Below are 23397 nucleotides of genomic sequence, written 5' to 3'. Positions count from 1 at the left end.
ATAACAGATGTAAACTACAATTGGAAAAAGTTTATTAGGGAGAGAACTTGGGTGATGCAGTAGAGCATCATCTCTATCACTCAACAGAAATGAACACACCTCACCTCATGCTTACTGCATGCTTCCTAGGATGGGCTGGATTTGCAGGGGCTTGACAAAGCTGTCAAAAGTGAAAACGGCATAGAAACACAGAAAAAAACACAGAAATACAGTAAAAGCCATGATGGTAGAAGGCTAGAAGCTAAATGAACAACTTGTGGCTGTCCTGATGAGCAATGAGTCACATCAACATGCTGAAAAGCTAAACAATACTCAAACTCTCCGTCGTGTTTACCTGTTCTCCTCATGGACAAAATATGTTATTTTGCTGCTTTTTGAATAAGCTACACACTTGTAGTGTGATTGCACAATATACTATGCCCCTTAAATGAATCATCATGAAAAAATAAGTGTAAGCATAAATCAGAGTTATGGTAGCCTATTGTGTTTACTTTGTCTCCTTCTCTCTCTCTCTGTCTCTCTGTCTCTCTGTCTGTCTAAATTAAAGAGCCCATTATTGAGCTACATGGTTCGTTTCATACACACTTTCCTATTAATTAATTCAACCCAAGGAAAAGTTGATGGCATCACAAACCTTTCAAAAAAAGTTATGTTTTTTGTTTATGTAATTGTATATATTCGTGCGTGGTCTTTATCTGCACATCTGGGTCTGTGGGGCATGCTATTCACAGGTCGTCAGTCTCCCCATCGAAGGGCATGGTGTCCAACTCGATGTGGATGCTGCTGGGCTCACCGCTCCCCACCCAGCCTATAGGAGTGCGGTTGAAGGAGGGTCGAGAGCCAATCTCATGCTGGTATACCACAGCCAGTTCAGGCTCATCATGGGCCACCTCGTGGGTGTCTGGCAGCTGGAAGGTCATGAGCTGAGAGGCCTTATCAAAGCCCCCAAACGGTGTAGCACTCCTAAGACAGATAAAGTGATGGGCAACCAAAGAAGATGAGGAAAATAAACTAAATGAATCTTCTAAGGCAACTTCTGTACATGTGCTTCACATACATGGATGGACAATATAAAAGTCTGAGTTTGAGAGTAAATGGGTGGGCTCCATTACTTCATACTCTTCTCAAATATTTGTTTGTTTAGATGCTATGGAGTCAACCAAGCAAAGCATAGAGGGGACTGTACCTGTTGAAGGACTTGAACTTGGGCAGATCATGGTGGGCATGGGGGCCTGGCATATGATATCTCATGCTGGACGTCAGTTCCTGGTTGCCCTTCATGGCCTTTTCCCACGGTGATACGTATGAGGGGACATAATCATGCCTCTTCTTGGCCTTGTCTAAGGCAACCTCTACTCCATGACTACCTGTAGGAAGAAAACAGCGAGTCAGGAAAACAGATATTCTGTCACATGATGGTCAAGCCTCTTTGGAATAAATCTCCAGGAAATGTCAAGTCAGGCTAAATCTGATATATCGATTGCACTGCACTCCATTCATTCCAAAATCACTTTTTCTAATCTCGTGAGTTGATATGAGCGGATACTGACCATGACCATGTTCTCCTGGAGCAACATCATCATGATGTACATGTCCATGGTGTCCATGCTCATGACCATGCTCATGACCATGCTCATGACCATGCTCATGTCCCTGACCATGTCCCTGACCATGACCATGACCATGCCCATCTTTGCCTGGTTTGGGAGGGGGCACAGGAGGGCCTGCCTTCTTCTCCACCATGTGGCCACTAGCATCCAACATCATTGTGCCACCCAGGCTGGGGACCAACTTCTGGAAGTTCTCCTGAAACGAAACACACAAGTAAGATGAGCTTCCAACCCGGGTGGTTGTTGAAATATATATTGATAGCCTCAACATTGTGATCATTTCCCTATTTATCCATGGGTTGTACTTCCTTCCCTCATCCTTTGCCAATTTTCACTGCAATTGTTTTACGTTAAAGCTCTTTGGACAGAATTTCTACATGAACTATATATAATAGTAACATGTATTATTGTTATATCAAGTTTTTAATTTTGACTTGGATGATTGACCTCCTTTTTCTTACCATAGACTCACTGCCGAAGAGGTCAGGGTTATTCTCGTATATGAACTTCTCCACACGCTTCTGCCTCCTCTGGAACATCTTGGAGCCCTTGTTGGTGAAGAGGTTCAGCTCTTCCAGCATGGTGTCCTTGGGAGTCTTGATCTTCGTCCCCAGGTCAAACTCTGACGCCTCAGGCTCTGACTCATACTCTGCAGATGAGAAATGTTCACGCTGTCTATTCACTTCTCTTGTTGTTTCTCTACATTATACTGTATGAACATACTGTATAAGGCTCTATTCCATTGAACTTGTAGACCAGGTTTCCGGGATAAATCAAAAACATAATTATTCTGGTTCAGCAATTGTTCAAACTTGGATTATTGGACTCAACAATGTCTGCAGTGTGATACAAAAACACACTCAGCAATGTATCTCCCTATGCAGAAAGAATCTTACCTGTTTGGTTTGAATTGGTTCTACGGTTTGCTTAGCATTGTTTGAATGAATGTTAAAGTACTTTGCGTGCATCATCTTTCGCCTAGAAAACACATCTGTGTGGGTGTGACGTGATCTCTACATCTCAGCAGAAATTACCCTCAGTGCAGATGGTTGCCTAGGAGGGGGATGCTCTCAGATTCTTGGTATCATTACGGTGGAAAATTCATAAATCTCTCTGCCCAAAGATGAACTGGCTGTTCTTCAACAATGTGGCTATTGAAGGAGAGAGAACAGCTCATCCCCGAGTTTGGGCCTGACTCTGACTGAGGCTTTATGGCTTTATGAGGTAAGGCCTCAGTCGTTTTCATGTCTGTTTGGTCTATATTTGTTCTGTTCCCAGTGCTTATGATCCATTGGTCAGAAGTCACAGGGTGTTGAGACAGAGAGGATGGGTGAAGGGAGAAAGTCTTCAATCCGTAACACTGCACAGGGAAGATGTTCCACATCAATTCTAAAGCTATGGAGTAATACAATGCAGTAATACAGTGCAGTAATAAAATACCTATAGGCTATACTACTAATATGATACATATGATTATTTTATACCTTTTTTGTAGTAGCCTAATCATTCTTTGCTTTGTTCTCTATCTATCTATCTATCTATGGTAAGCTCTTATGTAAAATGGTCTCTGTGTGTAAAAAAAAAAACAGCAGCTGATTATTTACATAGCACCACCAGGCCTTAGAACTTTGTTATGAGAACAATCATCCCACACTGTTTTGACTAAGCACATCCTCTCAACATTACATCCTTTTAATTCCTGCTAAGAAGTTCTTGCCACCCTTTTCCATTGTAGGAATTGTCACTAGATAAACACACATTAACTCTGATTAAATTTGGTGGATTTAATAATTTAGCATTCCTGTTTTGTTTTCCTGGCAATAAATTCTGCAGTTCAAAAGGACTATGCTTGTGTCTCAATAACTTTTGTGGCATTACGATTTTGTAATGTTTGACAGTAGCATTTTTATGTTGACGTTAAAAGTCAACACTAGTTATGTGATTTCAAGTATGATTTCTGTCTATTTCTGTTATAAGCTACAACAGACGTGGCTTCTCTTGTGGAGGGGAATACATTTGAACGCTGCAGCTAGCTGGCACAGCCACAAAGTCATAACATCTGATTTTAAACCTAACCCTAACCTTAAAAGGGGCAATGCAGTTAAAAACGTGATTTTATGTAAATATCTTCAAATGTTTTCCTAACGCCCACATGATCAGACTGAGCATTTCACAGGTCAAAGGAGTCTCAGGGAAATACATGATAAAAAATATATTGTGGAGTTATTTTCATTAAATAAACGCGCACGGTGATTTATTAGACATGCAGTGATGATTTCCAAAGAAAATGACAAAGATTGCACGGGGACTTTAACCCCAACCTTAACCACACTTCTTACAAATATGCTTAACCCTAACCTTACATTAATTTCGTAACTTTTTACAATATAGCCTATTTGGACTTTGCAGCTAGCCCATCTTGCGAAGATCGCTCAGTTCTGCGTTAAGGATAAGATTAATCTCAATAAACATGAACCTGCTGTTAAAACACAGCTTTCTGCTTAGGCCTTATTGCTATATCTGTCGGGACACATTACAGGACACATTACACCAAAAAGTATGAAGTGCACAGAACAACTGAAGTGTAAGGGCAGCGTACATTTACACTTTGCTGATGTCAACGGAAGACTACTATATTTACTTGCACGCAGATCTGGAGCACTTAATGGATGGAGGGGAAAAACACCTGTCATAATTTTCATTAAAAATCATCATGCCATCGCTGGTTAATGAAGCATGGATCCTAACAGCTGAGAGGGAGGGGAGAGTAAACCATTACTGCGATGATTGTAAAGGACAGATCGTATTTGTGCTGTGAAATCTAGGAGATAAATGTTTGTGTGTGTGACAGGGCGCTAGTCATTAGGACATGTTAAGTGTATCCATGTGGAGGAGCCTCTTTGACAAGTGTCACCCTGCCTGCCCTCTCGGTTTACCAATTAGTGCAGTATGTTACTCTTGATAATACCACAAGCTCATATTGATAAATGTTACTGAGCAGAATTGAATGTATGGTACTGTGCGGTCTCTCACATAATTTGGAAGATCTCCTTGTTATCTTTTTTTAATGATGTGTGAGCAATGTACCTTTGTACATACAATGTATTGTGTTTATGAGCTCACATGTACGTGCCTTACCATCTTGAGTGACATGTGACAGGTCAGTGATGATCTTAGAGGGCTTTTTCCGCTTGTTAGGTGGGGCAGGTGTTCCATGAGGCATGACTGCAGACTGAGAACACATGTAAACAGGAAGTTAGAAAAGGTCACAGAACATACCAAGCTACTGTATAATATGTCTGGATTTAGCTTATATATATATATATATATATATATATACAGTACCAGTCAAAAGTTTGGACACACCTACTCATTCTCCATTGTAGAATAATAGTGAAGATATCAAAACTATGAAATAACACATATGGAATCATGTAGTAACCAAAAAAGTGTTAAACAAATGAAAATATATGTTATATTTAAGATTCTTCAAAGTAGCCACCCTTTGCCTTAATGACAGCTTTGCACACTCTTGACATTCTCTCAACCAGCTTCATGAGGTAGTCACCTGGAATGCATTTCAATTAACAGGTGTTCCTTGTTAAATCAATCAGTTGTGTTGTGACAAGGGAGGGGTGGTATACAGAAGTTGGTCTTTTACCAAATAGGGCTAAGTTCATATTATGGCAAGAACAGTCAAATAAGCAAAGAGAAACGACAGTCCATCATTACTTTAAGACATGAAGGTCAGTCATTCCGGAACATTTCAAGAACTTTGAAAGTTTCTTCAAGTGCAGTTGCAAAAACCACAAAGTGCTATGATGAAAGGAAGACCCAGAGTTACCTCTGCTGCAGAGGATAAGTTCATTAGAGTTAACTGCACCTCAAATTGCAGCCCAAATAAATGCTTCACAGAGTTCAAGTAACAGACACATCTCCATCTCAACATCAACTGTTCAGAGGATACTGCGTGAATCAGGCCTTCATGGTTGAATTTCTGCAAAGAAACCAATACTAAAGGATACCAATAAGGAGAAGAGACTTGCTTGGGCCAAGAAACTCGAGCAATGGACATTAGACCGGTGGAAATCTGTCCTTTGGTCTGATGAATCCAAGTTTGAGATTTTTGGTTCCAACCTCCATGTCTTTGTGAGATGCAGAGTAGGTGAACAGATGATCTCCGCATGTGTAGTTTCCATCATGAAGCATGGAGGACAACGTGTGATGGTGTGGGGGTGCTTTGCTGGTGACACTGTCTTTAATTTATTTAGAATTCAAGGCACACTTAACCAGCATGGCTACCCTAGCATTCTGCATTCCATCCCATCTGGCTTGCGCTTAGTGGGACTATCATTTGTTTTTCAACAGGACAATGACCCAAACACACCTCCAGGCTGTGTAAGGGCTATTTGACCAAGAAGGACGGTGATGGAGTGCTGCATCAGATGACCTGGTCTCCACAATCACCCGACCTCAACCCAATTGAGATGGTCTGGGATGAGTTGGACCATAGAGTGAAGGAAAAGCAGCCAACAAGTGCTCAGCATATGTGGGAACTCCTTCAAGACTGTTGGAAAAGCATTCCAGGTGAAGCTGGTTGAGAGAATAACAAGAGTGTGCAAAGCTTTCATCAAGGCAAAGGGTGGCTACTTTGAAGAATCTCAAATATAACATATATTTTGATTTGTTTAACACTTTTTTGGTTACAACATGAATCCATATGTGTTATTTCATAGTTTTGATGTGTTCACTATTATTCTACAATGTATAAAATAATAAAAAATAAAGAAAAACCTTTGAATGAGTGGGTGTGTCCAAACGTTTGACTGGTACTGTATATATCTGTATATATAGTCTCTCTGTAGCCACTCAATGGCAGAAAAAAATGAATTGTGGAAAAGAAAGTGTTTCTGTTCAAGGCAGCACTGAGAGAGGAGATCGGGGATTGGAGTCCCTCTAGCGATAATCTCTAACCATTGCACTATGTTGGGACCCACACTTATGAGGCCATGCTTCTGAGGCCATGAAGAACACGGACAGACTGCACCCTGATCCTTTTCCAAGTTCAGAGTGGCTTCAGATCCATAACATTCCCCGAGCCAACAGATGTCCGTCCATGAGAAAACATATAGCCCGCTGTAAGTTTCTGTTTTGTTTGGACTGGCAACTCTAGAAATTAGAAAGGTTTAACACAGAGTATACTGTATGCCTACTGTGGTTGCAGTAAACACATTCCTCTTCATGAGCTGATGAGCACAAATTACCAAGACTTTCAGATCAATCCAATTTGCAGTAAACACATCGATCCAATTTGATGGATACGATGAACATGGCTGTAATCATAGATTCTTAAAGTATGTAGAAATATGACACAGGAACTCTGTAGTCTAGGTTGCTAGGTGAAGCTTGAAGATATGGAAGACCTCAGTTGGGATACAGTACAAGCACCACACCACCTAGCATGTTTATGTCTCACAGAGCCCTTTTCTATATACTGTAGTTCTCCTTTAAGCCATACTGTTCTGTACCTACTGAGAGTCTGCAGCTTCTTTAAGACCCACTCTGTGGCAAACTTCGCATCACATCGACTGACTGTAACCTAATCCACCAGAGCTATTTTCAGCCAAGACCTTTTAGCGACGAGTAGTGGCGTCAGTGTACTATCAGATGTGTGAGACGCAATGGACACTCCTATACAAACACATACACATTGGCACAATTGTCAAGAGAATGATCTAATCTTCCCCAAATTAAAATGAAGATGTTGAGGGGTGAGAGGTGGGTGGATTGGAGAAGGGATTGTGGGGGAGGACTTTGTAAATCCCCTGTAAAATGATCACCAGCTGAGGACCCCAGCACTCAGGTTTCCCCTCCCCAGCTGGGTATTCCAGGCTTTGCACACCATATAAAATGTGCTGTTGGAAAAAGGGGAGCAGTCAGCACATTCTCTCAGAGCCTGTCTGCGTCTTTGAGTGATGGGCAAATTCTAAAAATGTTCAATGAACATCAAGATCACTTCACCATGCCTTCAAAAGCACTTTATATCCCATAAATGAATAAATAATGCATTCCTTATTGAGTCAAGGTCTTCAAACATAATTTCAATTCTCAAGTGCAGTTCTTTTTGAATGCTATAGGTGAAGCTTTTGCACAACTGTATTTACTTTCCAGTTTGCCGTTGACGGCCAAGTCATGCATGCAATTGGTTAGTAAAATCAAGCTGATGGCATGATCCACTCACCCGTTTTTTTAAATCCTTATGTTCAAGGAGGTCTAGTAATACCAGTAGGAGATGAAGGCTTCAGGTTAATCTTAATCAGAAGTTTACAAATCCCAGGGTGCCTCTGACCTGTGGCTGGACTCAGATCCCAGGGAGTGCGAAATCCACCCTGAGCTTGGATGGCAGATCTTTGAGGGGGGGCTGGAGGGAGGGGGGGGGGGGGGGTTGAGGTTGGGGTAAAAGTGGGGGATGGGGGGTGAAAGTGCTGATGGGGCTATCAAGAGATGGTCCGGGGGGCCTATATATAGAACCGGTGCAGAGTGAGGGGGGAGTCTAAACTTAGTCATAATAGAGCCTCAAAGGACGGAGGAGTGTCTGAGGGTGTGATTTGGGGTTGGCGTCATTGGTTTGCCCATTTTCCCCTTCATTAATTAACTCCAACCTTCCAATAGATTATCAGTTTTCTGTCAGGCAGAGGTGTCCTTGCTGTTCTATGGTATTCATGGTCATATAGCCTCCTTAACCAAAGTGGGTGCTGATTTGTTGGCTCAGACAAATCCACAGCTCTCTCCATGGCTTAATGGCTGAACGTTATTTAATATATGTGCCCGTTAGTGTTATTCGATCCATACGTTAGACCAGGGTGTGATATTTTGTAGATTGGGTATTTTACATACTCAATTTGTGGATCATTTCAAGTTCTCCCATTTAAGCATGTCTGTACAAATTTGTACTCCGTATCACAGTGAAAGCCAGGGTAATGTTGCCTACTGTAGGAAAAAAGTCAGGCCAAAACGAAGAGTGAAGAACAAAAATCAAAGTGAAGATTGCCATCACACATCTCACCCCCACATTCCTATTCGCTCTTTGTGATGATTCATTTTACAGTCATTGTCGCAGCTTCTCTCTCCCCTGTGTGCTCACTAGAAGAGAAGTGAGTAAAATGTGCCATTTGCACCTTGCCTCTTCATTTGAAACATTTCCGTTAGTAAGGGAGGTTAACAGTGACTCAGGAGGCCTGAATTTGTAACCTTGACATCTGACCTTGCGGCTTGCAGTGCTTCACTGTTAGCACCAGGAGCTTCTCTACTAAGATTGAAGGAAGGGTTATGTTGTGTTATGGTGAATTGTTGTGTGACAGGAAACAAATCAATTCATCACAAATAAAAACTGGCATTATATTGTATAATATACTGTATTTCCCAGCTGATAATGGATATCCGTTATTCATTTCCCACTGTTCTCATTTATATCTCAAAACCTCACCCTCTGCATTGGACCCAGTAATGTTTTTTTCTGCACTCAACATTTCATCCTTGGAATATCCGTCACAGATATAGGCTACTACTGTAATACCATTTCCTCATATTATAATTTTTTTCTCCCCAAATGCGATCTTGTCTCATCGCTGCAACTCCCCGACGTGCTCGGGAGAGGCAAAGGTCGAGTAATGCGTCCTCTGAAACATGACCCGCCAAACCGCGCTTCTTAACCCGGAAGCCAGCTGCACCAATGTGTTGGAGGAAACGGCGTTCAACTGACGACCGAGGTCATCCTGCAGGCACCCGGCCCACCACAAGGAGTCGCTAGAGAGCGATGAGCCAATTAAAGCCCCCCCGACCAAAACCTCCCCTAACCCAGACGACGCTGGGCCAATTGTGCTCTGACCAAATGGGACTTCCGGTCACGGCCAGTTGTAACACAGCCTGGGATCGAACCGGGGTCTGTAGTGACGCCTCAAGCACTGCAATGCAGTGCCTTAGACCGCTGCACCACTCGGGAGGCCTCCTCATATCATATTCTAACTGGAATGTAAAAATGGGGGCGTTGAGCAGCCATAAATACTTTCTGGATATTAACAGCCCTATATATAGGTGGCAAATGGAAAAGATGCCAGCTAAATGTTTCCACCAGACTGTCTGTTTTTTAGCATAGAATGTATGGGTTTGTAGTACCCTTCACCAACAAGTTGTGCCCTAGTGCTAAGGGGTTTCAGAATGAGTTGAAAAATACAGCCCATAGCACCATCATGTGGTGAATGGTTGTCAGGATTTCACTGTTACGTGTATATGCATTCACCAGTTTACATATTGTGGAAATAGAGATTGAGCGGATATAATTTAGTCTTTTTGATAACATTCTGTCCCAAAGAACACTGTCCCAAAGAACACTGTCCCAAAGAACGATAACATTCTTTGGGACAGTTTCCTGGACACAGATTAAGCGTAGTCCTTGACTAAAAAGCATGCTCAATAGAAATTCTCTATCACTGTCAAATGTTTGGTCCACAATTGGGCTTAATCTGTGTCAGAGAAACTGTCCTTATATGTTTAAATGTCTAATATAAGCAATATGGTATTGGCAGACAACCTGGGAAAATGAAAGCTCTATTTAAAATCAAATCTAATTTTATTTGTCACATGCGCTGAATACAACAGGTGTAGACTTAACCGTGAAACGAGCCCTTCCCAACGAGGCAGAGAAAAATAGTAACATAGGAGGAATAAACTACACAAGAATGGAGTTATATACAGGGATCACCAGTACCAGATCAATGTGTATGTACATTAAGGTAGGGTATAGTGACAAGGCATCAGGATAGATAATAATGATAATAAGACTAAAATAAAGAACAGAGTAGCAGCAGCATATGATGAGAGTATAGTGTGTGTGTGTTTGTGTTGTGTCAGTTTGCGTGTGTGTCTTGTGTGGCTGTACGTATGTAGTGTATGTGAATGTGTGGTGTTTGTGTGAGAGTGTCAGTGTAGTGTGTGTGTGTGTGTGTGTGTGTGCGTGCGTGCGTGCGTGCGTGCGTGCGTGCGTGCGTGTGTGTGTGTGTGTGTGTGTGTGAGTGTGTGTGTGTATATATAGTCTTGTGAGTGAGTATAGAGTCAGTGCAAGATAGGGTCAGTGCAAGATAGTCCGGGTAACCATTCATGAACTATTTAGCAGTCTTATGGCCATTTAGCAGTCTTATGTCTTGGGAGTAGAAGCCGTTTCAGAACCTGTTGTTCCGAGAGCCGATGCTCCGGTACCGTTTGCCAGACAGTAGCAGAGTAAACAGTCTATGGCTTGGGTGGCTGGAGTCTTTGGCATTGTTTCGGCCTTCCTCTGACACCGCCTGATATAAGGTTCAGGGATGGCAGGGAGCTTGGCCCCAGTGATGTACTGGGCTGTCCGCACCACCATCTGTAGCGCTTTGCGGTAGAGGGTTGTGTATTTGCCATTCCAAGCGGTGATGCAGCCAGTAAAGATGCACTCAATGGTGCAACTGTAGAACTTTGACGATCCGAGGGCCCATGCCAAATCTTTTCAGCCTCCCGAGGGGAAAAGGCTCTGCCGTGCCCTCTTCACAACTTTGAGGATGTGCGTGGACCATGTTAAGTTCTTAGTGATGTGAATGCCAAGGAACTTGAAGCTCTCAACCCACTCCACTACAGCCCCGTCAATGTGGATGGAGGCGTGTTCTCCCCTCTTTCTCCTGTAGTCCACTATCATCAGCTCATTGGTCTTAAGTTTATTATCATGGCACCACACTGCTAAGTCTCTGACCTCCCCCCGTAGGCTGTCTCATCGCAGTCTGTGATCAGGCCTAACACCATCATGTTGTCAGCAAACTTTATGGCGTTGGATTCGTGCGTGGCCACGTAGTCGTGGGAGAACAGGGAGTACAGGAGGGGACAAAGCACACACCCTTGAGGAGCCCCAGTGTTGAGGGTCAGCGTGGTGTTGTTGCCTACCCTCACCACCTGGGGCCAACCTGTCAGGAAGTCCAGGATCCAGTTACAGAGGAAGGTGTTGAGTCCCAGGGTCCCTATCTTGGTGATGAGCTTGGAGGGGACTATGGTGTTGAATGAGCTGGAACAGCATTTCCCCTCTTGTCCATGTGAGAGAGGACAGTGTGAAGGGCAATTTAAATTGTGTCATCTATGGATCTGTTGGAGCGGTATGCAAATTGGAGTGGGTCCAGGGTGTTTGGGATGATGGTGTTGATGTGTCACAACCAGCCTTTCAAAGCACATCAGAATTACAGATGTGAGTGCTAAATGATAGTAATTTAGTCAGGTTACCTTGGAGCTCTTGGGAAAAGGGAGAATGCTGGTCAGCTTGAAACATGTTGGGATTACAAGACTGGGACAAGGAGAGATTGAAAATGTCAGTGAAGACACTTGCCATCTAGTCTGGGCATGTTTTAAGAACGCGCTATAGTATTCCATGATTTGAAAAGCGATAACACATTGGAAATTCATCTAACTTTTGGCTGTCTTTTTGAGTGGGCGAATAAAGGCTGGAATCTCATATATCAACGTCTCAAACAAATACTACACAATTATCCACGTTGAAATTACATGATGTGCCCAGTTGGCGGGCTGCTATTCCCTAGAACTATTTCATTTTGAATTTGTAAAAAAGGCATCAGTTTTAGAATATTCTATTTCTTTGTAGTCCTGTTTAGCTGTTTACATCAAAAAGTTATATCAAATATGTAGGCCTAGTTGGCCTGTATACAGTGCCTTCGGAAAGTATTCAGACCTTTTGACTTTTCCCATATTTTGTTACCTTCTTCTAAAATGTATTAAATTGTTTCCCCCCCTCAGCAATCTACACACAATACCCCATAATGACAAAGCAAAAGCAGGTTTCGAAATTTGGGCAAATTTATTACAAATAAATTGAAATATCACATTTACATAAATATTCAGACCCTTTACTCCGTACTTTGTTGAAGCACGATTGTCAGCGATTACAGCAGCTAGTCTTCTTGGGTATGACGCTACAAGCTTGGCACACCTGTATTTGGGGAGTTTCTCCCATTCTTCTCTGCAGATCCTCTCAAGCTCTGTCAGGTTGGATGGGGAGCGTCGCTGCACAGCTATTTTCAGGTCGCTCCAGTGATGTTCGATTGGGTTTAAGTCCGGGCTCTGGCTGGGCCACTCAAAGACATTCAGAGACTTGTCCCGAAGCCACTCCTGCGTTGTCTTGGCTGTGTGCTTAGGGTCGTTGTCCAATTGGAAGGTGAACCTTCGCCCCAGTCTGAGGTCTTGAGCACTATGGAGCAGGTTTTCATCAAGGATCTCTCTGTACTTTGCTTCTTTCATCTTGGACTCGATCCTGACTAGTCTCCCAGTCGCTGCAGCTGAAAAACATCCCCACAGCATAATGGTGCCACTACCATGCTTCAATGCAGGGATGGTGCCAGGTTTACTCCAGAAGCGAAGCTCGGATTCAGGCCAAATAGCTCAATCTTGGTTTCATCAGACCAGAGAATCTTGTTTCTCATGGTATGAGAGTCTTTAGGTGCCTTTTGGCAAACTCCAAGCCGGCTGTCATGTGCCTTTTACTGAGGAGTGGATTCAGTCTGGCCACTCTACCATAAAGGCCTGATTGGTTGAGTGCTTCAGAGATGGTTGTACCCTTCCCCAGATCTGTGCCTCGACACAATCCCGTCTCAGCACGCTACGGACAATTCTTTGGTTTTTGCTCTGACATGCACTGCCAACTGTGGGACTTTATATAGATAGGTGTGTGCCTTTCCAAATCATGTACAATCAATTGAATTTTGTCACACGTGGACTCCAATCAAGTTGTAGAAACATCTCGAGGATGATCAATGGAAACAGGATGCACCTGAGCTCAATTTTGAGTCTTATAGCAAAGGGTCTGAAAATGTATGTAAATAAGATATTTCTGTTTTTTTATTTTCAATAAAAACCTGTTTTCACTTTGTCATTATGGGATATTGTGTGTAGATTGCTGAGAAAAAATAATACTTCATCCATTTTAGAATAAGGCTGTAATGTATCAAAATGTGGAACAAGTCAAGGGGTCTGAGTACTTTCCCAAGGCACTGTATAACCTACAGGTGGTTTTTGTGAGATAGTTGCACAGCAAATTGGACAGTGTTGATTTTTCAGTGCAACATTTCTAGTGATTCAGGAGTTAAATTCAACACTCAGTGGTGTAAAAAAAACAGTGTTGGTGTTAATAAATAAATGATTGTTTTAGACATGTGGAGAGTAAAACAGTCCCATCAAAATCATACACATATTTCCCAGCATGCTTTTCTTCAGGTAGATTTTTTGGGATTGTTTTTAATATCTGTGTTTTTGAATGTACATTGATTGATTGATTAATACTATGCTACAGAAACATAAATAACACACATTTTTCTAAACTAATCCAATCAGCTAGTTAGATTTATTTCACCTGTTACTGAAATGGTTGTTCCAGTTTAAATGGTTTAGGTAGTGTTTTTTTAAATCAAGTTTCCGAACCATGACAGTCATTCTGAAGGCAGGTTGCAGGTGAATAAAAATTCCAATTGTTGGATACCCTAACTCTGGCTGGATTCCAATAGGAATTACACATCGCTTTGCAAGCAAGCACATTGTGACTTGCAGGCCTGATGTGGCCTGTAAACCAGGAGTTTCCTAACACCACTGTGATAGGGTAGAACTAGGACATCAACTAGGCCAATACGTACGGCCTGCTCGTCGAACATCTCATTCTAAATTCATGGGCATTCAAATCAAATCAAATTTATTTATATAGCCCTTCTTACATCAGCTGATATCTCAAAGTGCTGTACAGAAACCCAGCCTAAAACCCCAAACAGCAAGCAATGCAGGTGTAGAAGCACGGTGGCTAGGAAAAACTCCCTAGAAAGGCCAAAACCTAGGAAGAAACCTAGAGAGGAACCAGGCTATGAAGGGTGGCCAGCCCTCTTCTGGCTGTGCCGGGTGGAGATTATAACAGAACATGGCCAAGATGTTCAAATGTTCATAAATGACCAGCATGGTCAAATAATAATAATCACAGTAGTTGTCGAGGGTGCAACAAGTCAGCATCTCAAGAGTAAATGTCAGTTGGTTTTTCATAGCTGATCATTGAGAGTATCTCTACCGCTCCTGCTGTCTCTAGAGAGTTGAAAACAGCAGGTCTGGGACAGGTAGCACGTCCGGTGAACAGGTCTGGGTTCCATAGCCGCAGGCAGAACAGTTGAAACTGGAGCAGCTGCACGGCCAGGTGGACTGGGGACAGCAAGGAGTCATCATGCCAGGTAGTCCTGAGGCATGGTCCAAGGGCTCAGGTCCTCCGAGAGAGAGAAAGAAAGAAAGAGAGAATTAGAGAGAGCATACTTAAATTCACACAGGACACCGGATAAGACAGGAGAAATACTCCAGATATAACAGACTGACCCTAGCCCCCCGACACATAAACTACTGCAGCATAAATACTGGAGGCTGAGACAGGAGGGGTCAGGAGACACTGTGGCCCCATCCGATGATACCCCCAGACAGGGCCAAACAGGCAGGATATAACCCCACCCACTTTGCCAAAGCACAGCCCCCACACCACTAGAGGGATATCTTCAATCACCAACTTACCATCCTGAGACAAGGCCGAGTATAGCCCACAAATATCTCCGCCATGGCACAACACAAGGGGGGCGGGTCAACCGAGACAGGAAGACCACGTCAGTGACTCAACCCACTCAAGTGACGCACCCCTCCTAGGGACGGCATGGAAGAGCACCAGTAAGCCAGTGACTCAGCCCCTGAAATAGGATTAGAGGCAGAGAATCCCAGTGGAGAGAGGGGAACCGGCCAGGCAGAGACAGCAAGGGCGGTTCGTTGCTCCAGAGCCTTTCCGTTCACCTTCACACTCCTGGGCCAGACTACACTCAATCATATGACCTACTGAAGAGATGAGTCTTCAGTAAAGACTTAAAGGTTGAGACCGAGTCTGCGTCTCTCACATGGGTAGGCAGACCATTCCATAAAAATTGAGCTCTATAGGAGAAAGCCCAGCCTCCAGCTGTTTGCTTAGAAATTCAAGGGACAATTAGGAGGCCTGCGTCTTGTGACCGTAGCGTACGTGTAGGTATGTACAGCAGTACCAAATCGGAAAGATAGGTAGGAGCAAGCCCATGTAATGCTTTGTAGGTTAGCAGTAAAACTTTGAAATCAGCCCTTGCCTTAACAGTAAGCCAGTGTAGGGAGGCTAGCACTGGAGTAATATGATCACATTTTGGGGTTCTAGTCAGGATTCTAGCAGCCGTATTTAGCACTAACTGAAGTTTATTTAGTGCTTTATCCGGGTAGCCGGAAAGTAGAGCATTGCAGTAGTCTAACCTAGAAGTAACAAAAGCATGGATTAATTTTTCTGCATCATTTTTGGACAGAAAGTTTTGGATTTTTGCAATGTTACGTAGATGGAAAAAAGCTGTCCTTGAAACAGTCTTGATATGTTCGTCAAAAGAGAGATCAGGGTCCAGAGTAACGCCGAGGTCCTTCACAGTTTTATTTGAGACGACTGTACAACCATCAAGATTAATTGTCAGATTCAACAGAAGATCTCTTTGTTTCTTGGGACCTAGAACAAGCATCTCTGTTTTGTCCGAGTTTAAAAGTAGAAAGTTTGCAGCCATCCACTTCCTTATGTCTGAAACACAGGCTTCTAGCAAGGGTCATTTTGGGGCTTCACCATGTTTCATTGAAATGTACAGCTATGTGTCATCCGCATTGCAGTTAAAGTTAACATTATTTTTTTCGAATGACATCCCCAAGAGGTAAAATATATAGTGAAAACAATAGTGGTCCTAAAACGGAACCTTGAGGAACACCGAAATTTACAGTTGATTTGTCAGAGGACAAACCATTCACAGAGACAAACTAATATATTTCTGACAGATAAGATCTAAACCAGGCCAGAACTTGTCCGTGTAGACCAATTTGGGTTTCCAATCTCTCCAAAAGAATGTGGTGATCGATGGTGTCATGACGTTGGCCTGTGGGTAAGGTTTATGACCCCCCCCCATAAATACCTTTCTCCCTTCCCCTCTCTGACCCTACTGAAGGACTGCTGTCCTGAAGGACTGCTGTCCTGTTAAATATAGAGAGTCTGGGAACATCAAACAAATGGGGAAAGGAACCATATTTTGGTAATAAAACCAGTTGGAAATATGCTTTGGAACGTAATGAGTATGTAGGTCAGTTCAGTTGTCATCTGAGACATTATGACTGATGACAGGACGACATAAACTGTACCTGGGAAAGTATACACCCTCTAGTTATCAGAGTCACATGGAATTGTTATGCAATTGAAATGTTTGATATTGAAATTGTTTGTTAGGAGATTAAATGTAATTTTAGCTTCCAAATGAGAGAATTGGGTTTTCATAAGGAAAGTGCCCTGCTTGATCAGTGGCCCAACCCTGTGAAGAGACAGGGGTTATAAACAATGAAACACCTCCTTCCCCCTCTCCACTATATAAGCCTTTGATGAAAAGATAACCAGGTTGTTCCAGTACGGGAGGTCTGCAGCCTCTACGTTAGAAGGACACACATGTCAAGGACAGAACTAAGCCAACCTCGGCGTGAGCTATGGTATGAACTGATATGAACTTTGAGCTTATTCACTACAGAAGTGATACTTCCTAGCCGTTGAGTTAGCAGCGGCCGCTGTAGACGTGGGCTAGGAAAGGACGGCCGACGGATCCAGTCTAACAGACGGACGAAGATACCACCACGTATCCAATTTACCACCAGAGACATTCTTAAGAGTTTACAGGAAGATCTGTTGGCCAACCCGGCCAGCATCTACGACCAATCTACCGAAGCGCAGCTCAGAGTAAATATTTATTGCATTTTCCTTTTCCAAATGGGCGGTAATTTAGAATGCATAAGATAATGTATTTACGATAGCCTAGCTGCTGTTTCTCTGTTCCTAAATCTTCCCGCTCTTTCATTCAAGCCCAACCCCCTTTCCTTTGTGTAACCAGCTTTCATACAGGTTCCGTCCACCAGGACGTTTTCTGTATGACATCATTTGTATTCTGTGTATATGTAATTCTGTGTGATTAGTTTAGGTATTTAGTAAATAAATAATTAAACCCAATTTTGTATTGCTGATTCAACTTGTTAGCCAGGGTTCGTGAAGATAGCCAAGAATTTACAACTTTCATTATGAGACTGAAAATAAGATAAGGGTTAATATTGACTGCTATCGATGTAAAATATTACTAAGTATTTTAAGAGTTTATTCGGAAGATAACGGCTCTATAAACGTTCTTCCGTGGTGCCCCGACTTTCTAGTTAATTACATTTACATGATTAGCTTAATCAGGTAATATTAATTACAGAGAAATCATTTTATAAGTTAGCATGTCATATCACTTAATCCGGCATAGCCAAAGACACGACAATGGTATCAAAAGCAGCACTAAGGTCTAGGAGCACGAGGACAGATGCAGAGCCTCGGTCTGACATACCACCTTCACAAGTGCAGTCTCAGTGCTATGATGGGGTCTAAAACCAGACTGAAGCATTTCGTATACATTGTTTGTCTTCAGGGAGGCAGAGTTGCTGCGCAACAGCTTTTTCAGAATTTTTGGAGAGGAATGGAAGATTCGATATAGGCCGATAGTTTTTTATATTTTCTGGGTCAAGGTTTGGCTTTTTCAAGAGAGGCTTTATTACTGCCACTTTTATTGAGTTTGGTACACATCCGGTGGATAGAGAGCCGTTTATTATGTTCAACATAGGAGGGCCAAGCACAGGAAGCAGCTCTTTCAGTAGTTTAGTTGGAATAGGGTCCAGTATGCAGCTTGAAGGTTTAGAGGCCATGATTATTTTCATCATTGTGTCAAGAGACATAGTACTAAAACACTTGAGTGTCTCCCTTGATCCTAGGTCCTGGCAGAGTTGTGCAGACTCAGGACAACTGAGCTTTGGAGGAATACGCAGATTTAAAGAGGGGTCCGTTTGCTTTCTAATGATCATGATCGTTTCCTCAAAGAACTTCATGAATTTATTACTGCTGAAGTTGGGGAATGGGGAATGCTCTTGGGGAATGCTGCTTTTTAGTTAGCTTTGCGACAGTATCAAAAAAAAAATTCTGATTGTTCTTATTTTCCTCAATTAAGTTGGAAAAATAGGATGATCGAGCAGCAGTGAGGGTGTAACGCCCTGGCCATAGAGAGGGGTTTTTGTTCTTTATTTTGGTTAGGCCAGGGTGTTACATTGGGTGGGCGTTCTATGTTCATTTTTCTATGTTTTTGTATTTCTTTGTTTTGGGCCGTGTGTGGCTCCCAATCAGGCACAGCTGTAGTTTGTTGTTGCTGATTGGGAGTCACACATAAGGACCCTGTTTTTCCTTTGGGTTTTGTGGGGGATTGTTTCTGTTTAGAGTGTTTCCTAACAGGACTGTTTTGCTGTCATGTTTTTTTCATTTTTGTAGTGTTCTCTTTGTTCAAATTAAATTTCAAGATGAACACTAACTCCGATGCACCTTGGTCTACTCTCTCTTCTGACAGCCGTTACAGAGGGCTCTTCGATACTGCACGGTACTGTCTTTCCAAGCTAGTCGGAAGACTTCCAGTTTGGTGTGGCGCCATTTCCGTTCCAATTTTCTGGAAGCTTGCTTCAGAGCTCGTGTATTTTCTGTATACCAGGGAGCTAGTTTCTTATGACAAATGTTTTTCGTTTTTAGGGGTGCAACTGCATCTAGGCTATTGTGCAAGGTTAAATTGAGTTCCTCAGTTATGTGGTTAACTGATTTTTGTCTTCTGATGTCCTTGGGTGGGCAGAGGGAGTCTGGAAGGGCATCAAGGAATCTTTGGGTTGTCTGAGAATTTATAGCATAACTTTTGATGCTCCTTGGTTGGTCTGCGCAGATTATTTGTTGCGATTGCAAACGTAATAAAATGGTGGTCTGATAGTCCAGGATTATGAGGAAAAACATTAAGATCCACAACATTTATTCCATGGGACAAAGCTAGGTCCAGAGTATGACTGTGGTAGTGAGTAGGTCCAGAGACATGTTGAACAAAACCCACTGAGTCGATGATGGCTCCGAAAGCCTTTTGGAGTGGGTCTGTGGACTTTTCCATGTGAATATTAAAGTCACCAAAAAAATATGGAGTTGGTTCCCCCTTCGCTGCTATAACAGCCGCCACTCTTCTGGGAAGGCTTTCCACTAGATGTTGCAACATTGCTGTGGGGACTTGCTTCCATTCAGCCGCAAGAGCATTAGTGAGGTCGGTCACTGATGTTGGGCGATTAGGCCTGGCTCGCAGTCGGCATTCCTATTCATCCCAAAGGTGTTTGATGTAGTTGAGGTCAGGGCTCTGTGCAGGCCAGTCAAGTTCTTCCACACCAATCTCGACAAACCATTTCTGTATGGACTTCGCTTTGTGCATGGGAGCATTGTCATGCTGAAACAGGAAAGGGCCTTCCCCAAACTGTTGCCAGAAAGTTGGAATCACAGAATTGTCTACAATGTCATTGTATGCTGTAGAATTAAGATTTTCCTTCACTGGAACTAAGGGGCCTAGCCCGAGCCATGACAAACATCCGCAGACCATTATTCCTCCTCCACCAAACATTACAGTTGGCACTATGCTTTGGGGCAGGTAGCATTCTCCTGGCATCCGCCAAACCCAAATTCATACGTTGGACTGCCAGATTGTGAAGCGTGATTCATCACTCCAGAGAACGTGTTTCCACTGCTCCAGAGTCCAATGATGGCGAGCTTTACACCACTCCATTCGACGCTTGGCATTACGCAAGGTGACCTTAGGCTTGTGTGTGGCTGCTAGGCCATGGAAACCCATTTCATGAAGCTCCCAACGAAAAGTTATTGTGCTGACGTTGCTTCCAGAGGTAGTTTGGAACTCGGTAGTGAGTGTTGCAACCGAGGACAGACGATTTTTAGGTGCTACATGCTTCAGCACTCGGCAGTCTGTGAGCTTGTGTGGCCTACCACTTCGCAGCTGAGCCGTTGTAGCTGCTAGACGTTTCCACTTCACAATAACAGCACTTACAGTTGACCGGGGCAGCTCTAGCAGGACAAATATTTGACAAACTGACTTCTTGGAAAGGTGGCGTCCCATGACGGCGCCACATTGAAAGTCACTGAGCTCATCAGTAAGGCCATTCTACTGCTAATGTTTGTCTATGGAGATCGCATGGCGGTGTGCTCGATTTTATACACCTGTCATCAACAGTTGTGGCTGAAATAGCTGAATCCACTAAATTTGAATGGGTGTCCACATACTTTTGTATATATAGTGAATATTTAATGTATTGTAATATAATTACATTTTTATTGATAACATTCGCCTAGGAACTCACTACATGAAAGCCTCAGGCCTTTAAAAGTAGAGTTCAACAACTATGTCTCTGTCACTAACAAATACAGTCATGGGTGATAATTGTACAATTTACTCAAAAAGAAAAGGCATCCTGGGAAATATGCAAATTAGGCTTCACACCATACAGTGTTAAAACAACAAAAATGATTTACTGTAACACTACAGGTGTTAATTTCAAAGCAAAGTGAGTCCAGTTCACTCTAAATCAAGCGTTATGTTTTACACTGTAGGTGTTGCGCACTATTCTACAGTAGAACTATGCAAACACCACAATCAAGTTCCTTTGAACACTTAGGGGAACACTGCAACAGAGTTAAATCTTTAACATTTTCAGAAGTGTTATTTTAAACCAGTATAGTGGGACTCATATGTTTACGTATAAAAGTGCACATTTGACACTTTCAGAATTACATGTACGCCATTGATTTTCCTGTGTAGGCTTCCTGTGAAGCCTACACATTTCACTCCATTTCGTCCCCATTTGGCGCCAAACATAGATTGACCATTTTTGCTAATGTTTGTGTCCGTTGCCAGCATGTATGCCTGGCTACACACATACTCTTGTTGATAAAACGTACCTAACATCCATTGCATTTGTTATATAAAGAGCAAACGTGAGAATAAACTGTAACATTGTTTATTCAGTTCAGTTACATTGTATCGCAGACCTGTAGCCTACCACCGCAGATTGTTAGAGGACTGATGCTTTGCACCCCCTGTCAAGACCATAGGGACTAGACGGCCAATGATCCACTATTTTACACTTCCGTAGGCCTACAGTAGATCTAGCCTATGCAGCACTGAATTAGTGGAAACCAAGACTGTTCTCAGGGCAGGCCTGGTTGTAGCTGGATATGCTTGAGCTGCATCAGGGACAATTTGAGCATTTTAGCTAACCCTAACCCTTTTCCTAACCTTAACCTAATTCTCCTAAACTGCCACATGAATTATTCTAACCTGCCACGTTAATTCTCCTAACCTGCTGTGTATGTTCTACTAACCTGCTACGAAAAGTCACTTCTGCTTATTAAACCGGCAGACCTGCCCTGAGAACAGTCTTGGTTTCCACCAATGAGGCATGTGCACTGTGACTTTCATGGACAAGCCAAGTCAGATTCTGTACTGGTTTCTTGGAACTGATATGACAGTTTTTCTCAATCGCTTTGGCTCCATTCTCGAATGATTTGTGAATTCTACATGTCATATATAGGACTGCACAACAGCCTCATGCTGGTGGCTGAGCAGCAGTATTCAGCCATCAGCAAGAATAAGAAATTTGCAACATGGTCATTGCCAACAAATCCATCAGGCTAAGAGAGATCCAAAGTGCAATCATAAATGACAACAATATCTTCGACAATATCTTCGAAATGACAACAAATATCAATTCTGTCAGCATTTCCACTATAGACAGAGTTTTGGAGAAAAAAAATCGAATGACTATGAAACAACTGTACAAGGTGCCATTTGAGAGGAATAGTGACAGAGTGAAGGAGCTGCGGTACCAGTATGTCCAGGGAAACCATTGGTGTGCACATGGTATATTGTACAGGGAGCTTTACTGTACTTCAATGATGCCTGTATATACTTCTTGAAGTTGTAGATACCCATAAGAACAGAAATCATTTCCACTTGACTAAACTGTCTGATTCTAGAATAGGCTATGTAAAACTGCCATTTCTGAAAATGGTGTGAGCACACATATTCCACACATTGGGCCCTATAACACCCAACTTCTCCTGGCCTTCCTAAATACACTTTACAGAGATCTAATACCAGAACACCAAAGAGGTTAAGTTAGACCAGATTTGTTAAATCATGTAATTGTGTGGGATAAGGTCAGCTTCCGCCGAACCAACATTGTCAGGGAATGGTTTGCTGCACATGAAAGGATAACAATGGAGTTCCTTCCACCATCCTCCCCATTCCTGAATCTGATAGAAGAGTTTGTTTCAGCATGGAGGTGGAAAGTATATGATTATCGGGCACAAGATCAGATGTCTCTGTTAGATGCCATGAATGCTGCTTGTGAGGACATCTCAGGCGATCATTGCAGGGGATGGTTGCGCCACACAAGGAGATTTTATTCCCCCGGTGCATCGCAAGGGAAAACATCACATGTGATGTTGAGGAAAATCTCTGGCCAGACCAACGAGAGCGACAGGATGTACAACAAGAAGATGGGAACTTGTAGTGTTACGTACCGTGAGGAGGTATAATGTATTGTTTTTTACAGAACTACCGCAGGTTTTTTCATTGAGTTTTTGTTCATTATTTTTTGCATGGATGTCATTTTCTGGCAAATTTTCTGTTCACTTTACTGTATATGACTTTACATGTAAGAAATATGTAAAAATGGACATGCAAATGTGAATTTTCTGTTTACATGTAACAAACTGCTACAAAATACA

At 42.6% G+C, this 23397-nt stretch overlaps 1 protein-coding gene across 3 annotated transcripts; it reads right to left on the bottom strand.

Annotated features, from left to right (window-relative positions):
• Positions 1-15: 15 nt before the first annotated feature.
• Positions 16-8019, bottom strand: LOC115193870 (myozenin-1). 3 transcript variants are annotated; one of them, XM_029752980.1, is made up of 6 exons: positions 7852-8019; positions 4749-4842; positions 2072-2259; positions 1551-1806; positions 1187-1367; positions 16-963 (listed from the first exon to the last, which is right to left on the bottom strand). In XM_029752980.1, the coding sequence occupies exons 2-6, from the start codon at positions 4831-4833 to the stop codon at positions 726-728; spliced, it is 948 nt and encodes a 315-aa protein (XP_029608840.1). In that variant the 5' UTR covers positions 4834-4842; positions 7852-8019; the 3' UTR covers positions 16-725. The 3 variants fall into 3 exon arrangements, with proteins under 3 accessions (XP_029608840.1, XP_029608841.1, XP_029608842.1); XM_029752981.1 differs by having other exon boundaries at positions 1677-1806; XM_029752982.1 differs by having other exon boundaries at positions 1698-1806.
• Positions 8020-23397: the final 15378 nt, after the last annotated feature.

The sequence above is a fragment of the Salmo trutta genome, chromosome 5 (genome assembly GCF_901001165.1).
Source record: "Salmo trutta chromosome 5, fSalTru1.1, whole genome shotgun sequence".
Taxonomy (NCBI): domain Eukaryota; kingdom Metazoa; phylum Chordata; class Actinopteri; order Salmoniformes; family Salmonidae; genus Salmo; species Salmo trutta.
The sequence above is the reverse complement of the archived record's forward strand: the minus strand, read 5'-3'. Positions and strand labels throughout refer to the sequence as shown.

What these genes read in the sequence shown, in the direction of transcription:
- LOC115193870 (XM_029752980.1), bottom strand. Translation starts at nt 4,833, where the DNA reads ATGCCTCATGGAACACCTGCCCCACCTAACAAGCGGAAAAAGCCCTCT. An exon ending in TCTTCGGCAGTGAGTCTATG is followed by an intron (nt 1,807 to 2,071) that starts GTAAGAAAAAGG and finishes GTTTCGTTTCAG; the next exon opens with GAGAACTTCCAGAAGTTGGT. An exon ending in TCCAGGAGAACATGGTCATG is followed by an intron (nt 1,368 to 1,550) that starts GTCAGTATCCGC and finishes TTCTTCCTACAG; the next exon opens with GTAGTCATGGAGTAGAGGTT.